The sequence below is a fragment of the Acipenser ruthenus genome, chromosome 35, assembly GCF_902713425.1.
Source record: "Acipenser ruthenus chromosome 35, fAciRut3.2 maternal haplotype, whole genome shotgun sequence".
Taxonomy (NCBI): Eukaryota; Metazoa; Chordata; class Actinopteri; order Acipenseriformes; family Acipenseridae; genus Acipenser; species Acipenser ruthenus.
Window position 1 is genome coordinate 9454384 of NC_081223.1, and position 14010 is coordinate 9468393.

Here is a 14010-nt window from a genome sequence, read left to right on the forward strand (position 1 = left end):
CTGTCCTTGTAGCTCATGTCATTAAGTCCTAAGATCAGCCTAGCTGCCCTTCTCTACCTTCTTGAGTGCCATGATGTTTTTTTTTTTTTTTGTAGTGAGGTTACCAAAACTGCAGACAGTGGCACTGGGGTCTAACGATGGCATAAGGTACAGCTGGGGATAGGGAGTTTGTTGCAGGATAACGTCACTCAATTCACAAGTCATATGAAGAATGTTTGTTTTCAAGAAAACTGTTCTTGATGACTAGTGTGTTTTGTTAAGTCATGTTGTGGTCAGTTTTACAAACAGAAAGAGAATGGGAGAGAATCTACAAGCCAGTCTTCAGGAATGCTATCTGCTCAAAGCAGTAGCAGTTTGTCTTGAGCGATACTAAAGCACATGCATGTTTCCTGTGACAAGTCTCTACAGTACAACTCTCTCTCCTCCTTTCTATTAATGGACAATCAACCGAATGGATTATCTCTAGGAAACTGCATCAAGAACTCTGTCTTTCGGGTGAGACGTAGTTGTAAGTGACTCTGCAGCGGATGCATAGTTCACACACCCTAGTCTCTGTAAGTCACCTTGGATAAAGGCGTCTGGTAAATAAACAAATAAATAATAAAGAACAGCAGGCCAGTAGCTTAAATTACCTGCTATGGCTGCAAATACAGAATTAGCGCTATCAGTAACATTAACAGAAGATCACCACAACCTCCCTATCCACTGTGCACATAGAGCCAGATACCACCCTATCCACTGTGTCATCACCCTGCACCTTTATAATAATAATGCACACTTCTCTAAACACTCCATTCTCAGCTCAAACTATCAGCTCCTATTCCTACAGCAGTTTGCATATCAGAAACGCAGATCTGCATCACAAACAGTAGCCGGACATTCCTAACAGGATATCATCAGACATTAGCTTCCTGTATTAACAAGATTAACCATCTTTTCAGCTGGAACCAGGAAGCAGCCTTTAATAGCTGTATGAGAGGAGTGCAGAAATATCGGTTTTAATAAAGAACATTTTACAGTGCCCTGCCCTTCTCCTGTGACTCACGTGTTTTCTGTTCAATTGACTTCCCTCGAATGTGTAAGGCTGAAAACATGACTGTTTGCAAAACAGCACTACAGCAACATAGCATACCACATAAATACAAATACACCAAATTCATAATTAGGCTTGCTGTAATGAATCAGTCACTTTTTACAGGACCAGATTTCTTTTTGAGCCTTTACTGAAAAATCATTTTCAATGTATTCTTTGCTTCTACCATGCCTCTTTCCAATAGATCTTGTCCCACTTGTAGTAGACTGCTTGCAATTGTGCTGCTCCTACATCTCTATAGCTCTGGAGGGATGTCAAAGCACTTGATCAACCTAATTTGCATCGCTAATTCAGGGCGTTGGCAGGCAGGGGGTATATGACACAGTGTAATGGATTAGATTGGTGCAATTCAGATACGATACACAGCTGCTGTACACAAGCCTCTTTGTTACAGTAGCATGTCTTCAGTGTATTTTCACCATCACAAGCCAGGGCAGGGCTGCAGCGTGACTTCTCTCTTCCCCCCACGGGGGTAGAAATGAGCTGGCTGAGGAGGAAAGTTTCCACAGAGGTCTGGGCAGGGAGGTCCTGCCAAGTGAGTCAGAGAGGGTACTTTGAACTGTATTGCTTAAAGATGCTGGTTGACACCCTTAAAGAGACAGTACACTTTGTGGGATTCTGTATTCACACAGATACAGTCGTCTCTTCTTGTCGATAGCAGGGCAGGACCAGCTCGTTTTGTAAAGCCAGACTGCTTCTTTTTAAAAGCTGGGCTCTTGGTCTGTTTATTAGATATCTTGAAAAGTGCTGCTCCAATTGTGAGGAGCCTTAATGAGATTCTTTAGCAGAAGTTTCTGTTAGAATTCAGGGATTCATCGGAGAAAGATCACATACACTGGAATGCAACATGATCAAACAGCAATAGAACAAAATGTCACTGAACTGCCTAAACAAAGTTTAGGTGGATGGAAGAAAGCGGTCATTTAAACTGAGGGCCAGAAAATGCTTCCATATATCAACGTTTCTTCCAGTGTTAATATTGCTGGTTTCATTTTAAATTTTAAACCTTGTTTAGCACTCCTTGAAACCAGCTTGTTTCTTAGTTTCTTCAGAGGCTCTGGCACTTACAGGACTACAAGGTCATTCACTCAAACTAACATACATTAGTCAGTGATTACTGTACATTTATTTCTCTCAAGGAAATTGTTATCAATCAAATTTGTACATTCCATATACATCCAATTAAAACTAGAGCTCTGGACATACTTAAAACTCAAAGTGTGACATACATTGGCACGCCTTTACCATATGTGCATGTGTGAGTCAGTTTGGAAGTGGGACAAACAGCCTTTTGTCAGGAGGTTGTCATCTTTCACAAACAAACAGTTTGGAAATGGATGAATGTGATGGTTCAAAAGACTGAAGAGTCTGGTATTTATTCCTAAAGCCCAGACTGCTGGGTGAGGTTTCAACTTGATAGAAACAAAGCCGGCTCTATCGTGTGGGAGAGAGGGGCAGTGAATCGGAGCAGGTGTGATGAGAGTCCAGCTTTGGAACCCGGCCAATCGTAATCCCTGTTTGAACAGGTGTGGCTCGCAGAGCCCACACCAGCGTGGTTGCTTTGAGTCTGAAGCCAGCAGCACAATTACCAACCCACCCTGCCAGACGCGGGTCAATGAACCTTCTTCATCTCCAAGGACGAAACCCTGCTTTAATCACAAGCGTGAAATGAAGTTTTTTGCAGTAAAGATAAACTGCATTCGGACGGTTACTCAGAGTTTCAACATCTCTTTCTGTGTTTATTTAAAGGCGTGCTAGCCAGTGCTCGAAAACCAATCCATCCTTATTAGTCATTATAAACCAGTCTATTGGAAACGACACATTTCAGAACAGTCACAGAGATCTTATTTCATTCTAAAACATGGAGAACGACATTATAACTACGGTATGTATTGTGTTACTTTTTTTGAATTAAAATATTATTTATAATAAAGTTTGGTTAATGCCTCTTATTGGCCACGCCCATACAGGGACACATGTCCCACCTCCTCCAATTCAAACACACACTGCTCTTCAATAAACATCAATAACTCACATTTACAAGCTACTGAAAAATGTAATCAGATTACAGTAATGCATTACTCCCAAACATTGGGTATGGCCTCTTGAAAAGCTTTGGCTTCCACTGTGTATTATAACCACAGAAGAATTAGATTTACTCAAGCCAATGGTTTTTACAGCCAATGGTTTTTTAGAGCATTTTACAGCACTGGGGACTCTCGGTGGATTGCATCAAGCTGTTTTGTAACGGTGATCCCAGGATAACTACCGATAGGGGGTCACTGCAATCCCAAGGGATTCCCCGGTGCTGTAAAATCCTCTCAAAGTCCTGCTGTGGTTTATCAGGGTACAGGCTGATCAAATCAACTCTTTCCTGTAGGTTTTATCAGTACAGGCATGTACCAAGGGAATCCCTAAACAAAGGTGCTCCCAATATGTGTCAAACATTTGACAACTTCAACTGTAACATGTAAATAAACAGGAAGCCGTTTTCACAGAACAAAGAGGTGCGTATTAGAGTACTCCACCCCTCTTTGGGAAAGTTCAGCTTCCCCATATGTGTATTAAAAAGACCTCTGTGAATTCCACTGCTCTAAAAACTGTGTAGTGATGGTGCCACCGTTCCCACGGCAACCAGACAACCCAGACAAACATGGAAAATGAACGTCAGAACCCTTTTTTTTGGTGTTTTAGGCACCTTTCTTGTATCGCTTGGCACTGCACTTCCAGCAGTGTTTTCAATCAAAAAACTCTCAAGTAAAACTTATAGAAACCTAGTTGAGGTTTCAGTTCAGTCTGAGTGTCGTCTCATAAGAGTAACTAGCTTTGAATGTTGGTGTGGAGTAGTGGTTAGGGCTCTGGACTCTTGACCGGAGGGTCGTGGGTTCAATCCCAGGTGGGGGGACACTGCTGCTGTACCCTTGAGCAAGGTACTTTACCTAGATTGCTCCAGTAAAAACCCAACTGTATAAATGGGTAATTGTATGTAAAAATAATGTGATATCTTGTAACAATTGTAAGTCGCCCTGGATAAGGGCGTCTGCTAAGAAATAAATAATAATAATAATAATGTTGTTTTAATTCACTTTTTATTGTTTTATTGTGTTATATCATTGCGTGACTGTTGCTCCAATATTGAGTTCATTTTTCTCTAAATCTGGCTTTGAGCTGCTTTGAGCTCGTCTGGAGAATCCTAACAGCTGGGACTGAACAGCCTTCCTGATTTCACTCAAATCATGTGACAGTGTGACCTTTCAGCTTTTCTAGGTTAACTTAGGAATCTTTCAAATTCAGCCCTATAGATTGTAGGTCATACGACCGACCCTGGATTTTAAACTAGAACACGTGCAGTGATTCGGTACCAGGAGGCAGCAGCAGCAGCAGTCTTGTCTTTGAGAGCTCCCTGGAACACAGCCAAGGACGAAATACCTTCAACAATGAGAAGGAGGGGCGGTGTTGCTAGTGCTAATGGATTGAGAAGGGAGGGGCGGTGTTCAAAGAAAGGTTTTACTTTTTGTTTCCAGTTATTACAGCTCTGTGAATAACTGGCAAGCATCGGTTACTTGCGAAAGGCAGAGTTTGTGGAAATTCCTGCCTTTTCAGTTCATTTAACTTAAAACAAAACTGCTCCAACAGAGAGCAGAGAGAGGCTGTTCAGAGACTATAGCCTCTCTTTCTCTTTCTCTGCTCCACCAGCACAGAGCAGAGGGAGGCTGTTCAGAGACTATAGCCTCTCTTTCTCTTTCTCTGCTCCACCAGCACAGAGCAGAGGGAGGCTGTTCAGAGACTATAGCCTCTCTTTCTCTTTTTCTGCTCCACCAGCACAGAGCAGAGGGAGGCTGTTCAGAGACTATAGCCTCTCTTTCTCTGCTCCACCAGCACAGAGCAGAGGGAGGCTGTTCAGAGACTATAGCCTCTCTTTCTCTGCTCCACCAGCACAGAGCAGAGGGAGGCTGTTCAGAGACTATAGCCTCTCTTCCTCTTTCTCTGCTCCACCAGCACAGAGCAGAGGGACGCTGTTCAGAGAGTATAAGAGCCTCCCTTTCTCTTTCTCTGCTCCACCAGCACACAGCAGAGGGACGCTGTTCAGAGAGTATAAGAGCCTCCCTTTCTCTTTCTCTGCTCCACCAGCACACAGCAGAGGGAGGCCTGCTCTTTCTTGCTGTGGTTTGACTCGAGCAGGGCTGAAGGATTCCTGAACAGGCTTCGACAGTCCTCTACGGTCTTCCTTGCCTCTCACTGTTTTGTCTCTTGTGCTGCCAGGATAGGTTGAATAGACTCCCCTTATGGCCACCACAAAACTTCAATCACTAAAACCACAAGCTTGTTGCTCCCAAGTGCTTAACGCATGTTTGTCTCCCTGCCTTACTGCTGTGAAACAGTGTGTGCTAATATTGGGTCAGACGATTAAATGAAAGAACTGGACTGTGAATGAAGACAGGCTGACACAGACTCTAGCAATCAGCCATCAATTCAACTCAATAGGTGCAAGTACTAGATAAACAGAGAAAATAGGGTTTAAAGTTAAAGAGCTTTAAAAACCATTTGAATTACTTTACATATGTTAAATCTGGCTTAAGCTGGTTTTGAGCTTGTCTGGAGAATCCTAAGTGCCAGGACTGAACAGCCTTCCTCATTCAAATCATGTGACAATGTAACATTTCAACTCTGCCAGCCCACTAATGACATTTGAAGCAACTTAATTAAATTTGCAGACAGCCCCTTGACGGGCAGCCATGCCAATGCGTTTGAGGTAAGTTGACTTATAGGAGTTACATGGTACCATCAATACTATTACTGGGAGTGGCTTGATAACTCATTAAACTTCAATAGTGGTCCACACATTTGAATAATAAAAAACAAAAGTGTCTTCATTATAGTAATCTCCTGTATCATTTTCTTGGTCAATAAAAAATAAAAAAAAACACACAGATGATTTTGCTTTCAATTTGCTCAAACTACAAAAAAAACCCCACAAAAAATAAAAATAAATAAATAATATGGGTTTTGCTCTTGTGGTTTATGCACAGAACCCCTCGATGGACTTATGTTCTTGTAATTTCTATTATTATAGACTATGTCATATATAGTGATATGATATGCATCACGATACATGTGATGGTCCATAATAAGATCAAATAGTAATTTAATGCTGGACCATTTTGGTAAAACTAAAATGAAATACCAACTTTAAACTATTACCATTCTGTAAAATAGCTAGGCATTGCTTTTAGAACTGTACCTCAATACGTAACGGTCACACTATTGCGATAAATCGCTTAAAGAAAGTACCCCGATTCACTGACACACACCTCACAATTCAAATGTTTCAAAGTGTTTTTCAAACTCAGTGGCGCCCCCTACCTGGCTTTCAGCTCCTTGTGCTCCTCTCGGACCTTGGCCAGCTCCAGCTGCAGACGTGCGCGCTCCTTGGCGACTGAGTCGAGGGTCTTGCGCGCGTCCGCCAGCTCCGTCTCGTAGGCCAGCTTGATGCCCGACACCTCCCTGCTGACGATGCTCTCAGACTCGGAGACGCGCAGCCTCAGCCCCGCGTTCTCGCTCTCCAGCGAGCGCACCTTGTCGATGTACACGGCCAGACGGTCGTTGAGTTCACACAGGTCCTCTTTCTCCTGCAGCCGGGTGATGCGGGCCGGGGAGAGCGGCGTGCCCCCGCTGCGAGCAGTGCGCTTCTGGGAAGGAGTCTCCATCCTCAAGTCGAACACTTCCACAAGAATCTCCACGAAACAGCCTTGCAAATCCTCTGTGTGCTTCCTGCAGTGCTCTGAAGCTTCTCTGAGTAGCAGTGACTCTCGCTCTCGCTCGCTCTGCAGAAATGCTTCTTACTCGGAGTTCCCAGCCAATATATTTCTGGAAAGGAGCAAGAGAGAGAGGGGGAGGGAGGGAGGGAGGGAGGGAGGAGTCTGCTTAACTCTTGCCTAGCTGCAAGCTGTCGTAATAAACTACCTTTCCAGTCTTGGAGAACACAGCACTGGTTGTGTAATGGCCCGCAGCTGTGGTCATATGTTTGAGAAAGGTGTGGCAATCAGATAATGAGGTTATTTTTTAACTTGGTGGGATTCTAGGAAAAAAGAAAACTAGAATGGAATTGTATGTTTTCTTAGGGCTCTCAAAGCTTTTTTTCCCATTCTGAAAAACAATTTGCTTGCGGTTATATCTTTGATCTGGCACTTTGCAACATATTTCCTTACTGACTTATAGCAAATGGCTCTAAATACAGAACTGCTACTCTCAATAGCTTGTGCTTAAGAACACCATTAGCAAGTTTCATCACTACTGACTGAGCGGTTCTCTAGACAATAGATGCTATTTTGTTTTATAATATGCAGATGTTTTAAAGCTCCTTATCTTATATTTGATTTTTTTGTTTTTTTTAAAGATGTTTGCTATCATTGAGGATGGTTCTTACTGCACTCAAAGCCTGAGATCTTTTACCAAGTTTGTCATCACAGTGCTGGACGAGGAGTTCAGAAGCTGCTCTTCAGTTCTAGCTCCCTCTCAGATGAATGCAGGCTCGATCAGCCAGTGACTCTGTATTAGTAAGCGCCAACAGCATGAAAGTTGCAGGAACACTTTTTAAAGATTAAAATAAAAGAGAACAAAAGTCCCAATACTGGTTATTAATGTTGGGCAGAGTATATAATAAAAAGGATTGCTTTAGAATCCAAGTGTACGTTCAAATCTGCAGTATGTGAAGAGTGTCGCACAGTGTCCGGTGAGTCACAGAGTAAATGTGCTCTATAGTGCGTGCTTACTCTTATCTGAGGCGTGTTCTTCACAATGCAAACACCCGCACAGAACTGGTACGACTGCTTCAAGTGATTGTACCCTTCAAATCTACCCTGCTGTGCACTTATAACTTATAGAACAAAGAGAAATCTGTGTTATTAAAATTTCCATTTGATCTTCTGCCATTTCTCATCATAAAATCCACAAGGAAGAGCTACAGTCTAGCAATGCCAGAGAGGCAGATTAATCAATTAATGAGAGTTTAGCCATGATGATTAATAATCGATTCATCAATGCTAGCAGTTAAATTGATATTTAACACTCGTTAATCGCACTCCTCTTAGCACACTAATTCTGCAGCACCATTTTAAAATATACTCGAGCGCATGCAATGCAAGGAGTGCAGTCAACGTTTGCATAGAAAGTCACAGAACTGCATTATAGAGCAAAGCACTAAAAGTGAAGAACTTGTGAATGGGAAGTTTATTTAAAAAAAAAACTTTGACTCATCTCCTGTCAAACTGAGTTTCATTATCACAAACGTAGGCCACATCTAATCTCAAGTACCACCTGCGTGCTAAACATGCTTTCACTGCTCAAAATACACTCCCTAGCAACAAAACAACAAATGAAACCAGTTTGGACAGACTACACTTCTAGAAATTCAGGATCGCTGCAAGCCCATGAATCAAGTGTACTATCATATATATATATAAAATAGTATTTACAATTAAGGAGAATATAACCATTAATGAATGCTTTGCTTTATTTAGACAATTTTAATTTATTAATAAAAGAGAATATAGGGGCCCCCCTTTATAATGCTGTAGTCGGGAGCCACAGTTAAGTGTTGAAAAACATCAGTAAAGGACACCCTTTCAAAGGAAACTGATAAGAAAATATACAGTATAATGTTACATGTATTCAGGTGAGTAATAAACTAACTTCATTGTGATTTAGCAGTTGGTTCAAAGTATTTAACAGCAAATTGGTTGCCAAATCCAATTGCTGGGTGCCACTTCTGGAGCATGTTGTTTGCTACCATATTTAAATGTTTCTGTATAATTCTGTGTAAACAAATATAAAACTATAAAGAAGGGGCAACTATATTAATCCAGAAATAGGACGACAGGTTTCTCTGTGCTGGGTAGTTTTTTGGATAATAATAATAATAATAATAATAATAATAATAATAATAATAATAATAATAATAATAATAATAATAAAATACATTCCATGGCGCTTCACAAAAGAAAGGTATAGAACAGCCTGTGTCTAATATATAATCCAGCCACAAATAAACAGACCCAAACAAATACGTTTTCAAACTGGATTTAAGAGATTCAGTTGTGCTAGCATTCCTGATATGAATCTGGAGCAAGTTCCAAAGACGAGTTGCATTATAACTGAATGCCCCGGCTCCAACAGAGCTCAAACGAATGTGGGGACTGTCAGAAGATTAGCATGTTCCCATCTCAGGGAACGACCCGGGACATGTGGGTCAGCAGATCTGGAAGAGAAGAAGGTCCAAGACCATGCAAGACTTTATAGGTAACAAGAAGAACTTTGAAGAAGAAGAAGAAGAAGAAGAAGAAGAAGAAGAAGAAGAAGAAGGAGAAGGAGAAGGAGAAATAAAACAAACTTGAATGAGATGGATTCATTTCAAGATTAACGAAGATTACAATGTTTCAATTGCGACTCTACTTGTCATGATACTAAAGTGATACTAACACAGTAACTTCACTTCTATTCACTTGGTTGTTGCCTCATTCTGCTGAATGATTCATATATGCAGCTGATGATAGCGAAGGAAACAGCATGTTTGTATTTTAGACATTTAGCTTCTACTGCAATCAGGTCAGATACATTACAAGTCATTCTGAATTCCTGAAATGTTTGTTTGTTTGTTTGTTTAGCAGTAACTTCAGGAGCACATTGCACGGTGCACACATCGAATTACAACTTCTATGCTTTCATCGCTCTTCAAATGGTCAGTTTGTGAAATAAACGTCCTTTCCCTGCAGCAGCTGACCCTGCTTTAGTTTAGTACGTTTACTGTTTATCGCTATGGAAACGCTTTGAAATGCCGTGTCTGCTTTTTTGGCTGAAGAGCGATCATCTCATTATCTAACTAGAGAAGCTGCTGCACAATTAAATCAACTTCAAACTCCTGAGGGGCAACACTAACCAGATCTATTGATTATATCTGGCGTAGACGAGGCTCCTAAAGATGCAACAGATGGAAATAAAACTGTTTGTGCCGACTCCAAACTTTATTTAGGTATCCTACGATTTCACTGGCGAAAGACAACACTGGTTTATTAAAAATCTTTGGTACTGTAACCTTTTCACTTTTTGTGTTTTTTTGACTATTTTGTTGGCTTTCAGCCCTTCACTATATTTTTTTTGGTCACCATCACTGTTACCGTATTTCAGTTTGACATTTTTTTTTTTATTGACGTCATAGAGCATTCATAAATACTGACACATGGCTTTAAAGGGAGAGGCAGCATTTTTGCATTGCACCGAACCCCAAAAAGGCAGCCCCCCCCCCTGTTGAATTTGCAGCTATTTTAGTGGCAGTCTGGAGCCTTGCCTGGTGTTTCTAATTTAGGACTGGAGAGAAATCCACACCAGTGTGCTGGAATTGGATCCAGTTTTTGAATCCAAGTGTACATTCAAATCTGCAGTATGTGAACAGTGTCACACAGTGTCCTAATCTGAGGTGTGTCTGGTTATGAAGCTCAGAGCTGCAGCTCCTAATCTGAGGTGTGTCTGGTTATGAAGCTCAGAGCTGCAGCTCCTAATCTGAGGTGTGTCTGGTTATGAAGCTCAGAGCTGCCGCTCCTAATCTGAGGTGTGTCTGGTTATGAAGCTCAGAGCTGCAGCTCCTAATCTGAGGTGTGTCTGGTTATGAAGCTCAGAGCTGCAGATCCTAATCTGAGGTGTGTCTGGTTATGAAGCTCAGAGCTGCCGCTCCTAATCTGAGGTGTGTCTGGTTATGAAGCTCAGAGCTGCAGCTCCTAATCTGAGGTGTGTCTGGTTATGAAGCTCAGAGCTGCAGCTCCTTATCTGAGGTGTGTCTGGTTATGAAGCTCAGAGCTGCAGCTCCTAGTCTGAGATGTGTCTGGTTATGAAGCTCAGGGCTGCAGCTCCTAATCTGAGGTGTGTCTGGTTATGAAGCTCAGAGCTGCAGCTCCTAGTCTGAGGTGTGTCTGGTTATGAAGCTCAGGGCTGCAGCTCCTAATCTGAGGTTTGGCTCTGGTTACACAGTGGGGCAGGGTTGTATTACGATAAAAAAACAGACACAACATAACCGCCAGCTATGTTGCTACAGCCAAATCACTCATCACCAAAATACACAAAGCTCAGACAATCATATTTCAGTCTCTTACCGAACTGTACAGCTCGGGCCTAAAGTGTTGCATCACCCTATAGAATGTATACATTTTGTGGGCTCCCGTGTGGCGCATCCATTAAAGGTGCTCCGTTTGGAGTGCAGGATGCGCTCTATAGCCTGGACGTCGCCGGTTCGAGTCCAGGCTGTTCCCTTGCCGACCGAGGACGGGAGCTCCCAGGGGGTGGCGCTCAATTGGCTGAGCGTCGCCCGGGGGGAGGGAGGGTTAGGTCGGCCAGGGCGTCCTCGGCTCACCGCGCACCAGCGACCCCTGTAGTCTGGCCGGGCACCTGCGGGCTTGACTGTAAGCTGTCCGAGAGCTGCGTTGTCCTCCGACGCTGTAGCTCTTGGGTGGCTGCATGGTGAGTCCGCAGTATGAAAGAAAGTGGTCGGCTGACGGCACACGCTTCGGAGGACAGCGTGTGTTTGTCCTCGCCCTCCTGAGTCACCTCAGGGGTGGTAGCGGTGAGCTGAGCCTAAAAATAATTGGTCATTCCAAATCGGGAGAAAATAATAAAAATAATTGGCATCGTCTGCAGCACTTTCACATTTATCTAGAGAACTGCTTGTGATGGAGGCTGTCTGTCACAAAACACACACATTAATGGCAATTTATTTAAAGCTGTCAGTGAAGAGTCATCGAACGCTCCTTGCAGATACTTCAATGCTACACTTCCAGTCAACTTCCAAGAATCGCATGAAGGGATTAACACTGAAAACACGTTGGTCACAGGAGAAGCAGCGATCGGCACTCATATGAGAGCCAATGCGTCTAGCTTTCCTTTTAAAAAGAAACGGCAAACATTTTGAATGTTTTCGGTTTCTTCTGTAGATTTTAATTTTTAGTCGCTCACGCAGTGTCACGGTCTGAAAAAACTCAACGTTCCAGTTATATTGTTTACAAATGCTATGACAAAAACACCATCCTATCAGGATTCGTAATCATGCTCTCCATCAGGGCAGATCTGTTGTTGCTTTCACACTGAGAGAGGAATGTCGGTTTAATTTAATGATGCTGGCTGACGGCCTGAACAGGCCCACACATGAAAAAAAATAAATAAATAATATTGGATAAAAAGACTCATTAAACTCCAGGATCCTGTGCCTGAGACTCCTAAAAAGCAGGCTTTAGGCCGATTGTCTTTGAAGACTTCCAAGTGCAGAAGCCAAGACAGGTCTATATTTCTACAGGGCGGGCCTATGGAGCACAAGTGGCAATACTCACATTCCTGTGCTGGGTGTGGAGACCGGATTGCTGGTTAGCTCACATCTTGTTTCTCGTGCCTGAGGTGTGAGAGGAGTGGAATTCTACCTGTGCTCCTTTCAACTGCTTCACATTTCTAGAGAACCGCTTGGGCAACAGTGAATAAAGTTGCTTGGGTCGACCTTCAGCACACATTATAGTGTATCCAGGGGCTCTTCTGTGCCGGATCGCAGCGGATTCCAGATCCAGAACCTTTCTGTCTGACATGCGAGAATTAAAACACTTTTCAAATGATGAATTGTATGAAAAAAATGATAGAAAAACTTTTTTTTTGGAAGCCACATCTATTTACAGGTTTTTACAAAGGAGGATACGGACAACATGCCCCACATGTTCACCTGTTCCTATCCAGTTTTAACTAACTTTAGCATAGAGGCAGAAGTGTTAAAGGGACTAGGAGCTCTTAAAATAAACAAATCCCCTGGGCTGGATGAGATCCTCCCAATAGTACTCAAAGAAATGAAAGAAGTTATTTACAAACCGCTAACCAAGATCATGCAACAGTCCCTTGACACAGGGGCTGTACTGACAGACTGGAAAATTGCAAACGTGATACCGATCCACAAAAAGGGAGACACAACCGAACCAGGTAACTACAGACCAATAAGCTTGACTTCTATTATATGTATGTAAACTTATGGAAACTATAATAAGATCCAAAATGGAAAATTACCTATATGGTAACAGTATCCTGGGAAACAGTCAGCATGGTTTTAGGAAAGGGAGATCGTGTCTAACTAACCTGTTTGATTCTTTTGAGGATGCAACATCGACAATAGATAATTGCAAAGTATACAACATGGTTTATTTAGATTTCCAGAAAGCTTTTGACAAAGTCCCGCATAAAAGATGAATTCTCAAACTGAACGCAGTAGGGATTCAAGGAAATGCATGCACATGGAGTAGGGAGTGGTTAACATGTAGAAAACAGAAAGTACTGATTAGAGGAGAAACCTCAAAATGGAGCGAGGTAACCAGTGGTGTACCACAGGGATCAGTATTAGGTCCTCTGCTGTTCCTAATCTACATTAATGATTTTGATTCTGGTATAGTAAGCAAACTTGTTAAATTTGCAGACGACACAAAAATAGGAGGAGTGGCAAACACTGTTGCAGCAGCAAAGGTCATTCAAAATGATCTAGACAGCATTCAGAACTGGGCAGACACATGGCAAATGAAATTTAATAGAGAAAAGTGTAAGGTACTGCACGCAGGCAATAAAAAAGTGCATTATATATATCATAAAGATACTGAAATTGAAGAAGGAATCTATGAAAAAGAACTAGGAGTTTATGTTGACTCAGAAATGTCTTCATCTAGACAATGTGGGGAAGCTATAAAAAAAAGGCCAACAAGATGCTTGGATATATTGTGAGAAGTGTTGAATTTAAATCAAGAGAAGTAATGTTAAAACTTTACAATGCATTAGTAAGACCTCACCTAGATTATTGTGTTCAGTTCTGGTCACCTTGTTACAAAAAGGGTATTGCTGCTCTAGAAAGAGTGCAA

General features: G+C 42.1%; 1 protein-coding gene across 1 annotated transcript in view; it reads right to left on the reverse strand.

The window, feature by feature from the left end:
* LOC117395483 (lamin-A) overlaps positions 1–14010 on the reverse strand; it is a 49196-nt gene that overhangs the window by 26077 nt on the left and 9109 nt on the right. Inside the window, exon 2 of the mRNA XM_033994410.3 lies at positions 6458–6961. Within this exon, the coding sequence (XP_033850301.3) occupies positions 6458–6801 (344 nt within the window). The 5' untranslated portion in view covers positions 6802–6961. The remainder of the gene's footprint in view (positions 1–6457; positions 6962–14010) is intronic.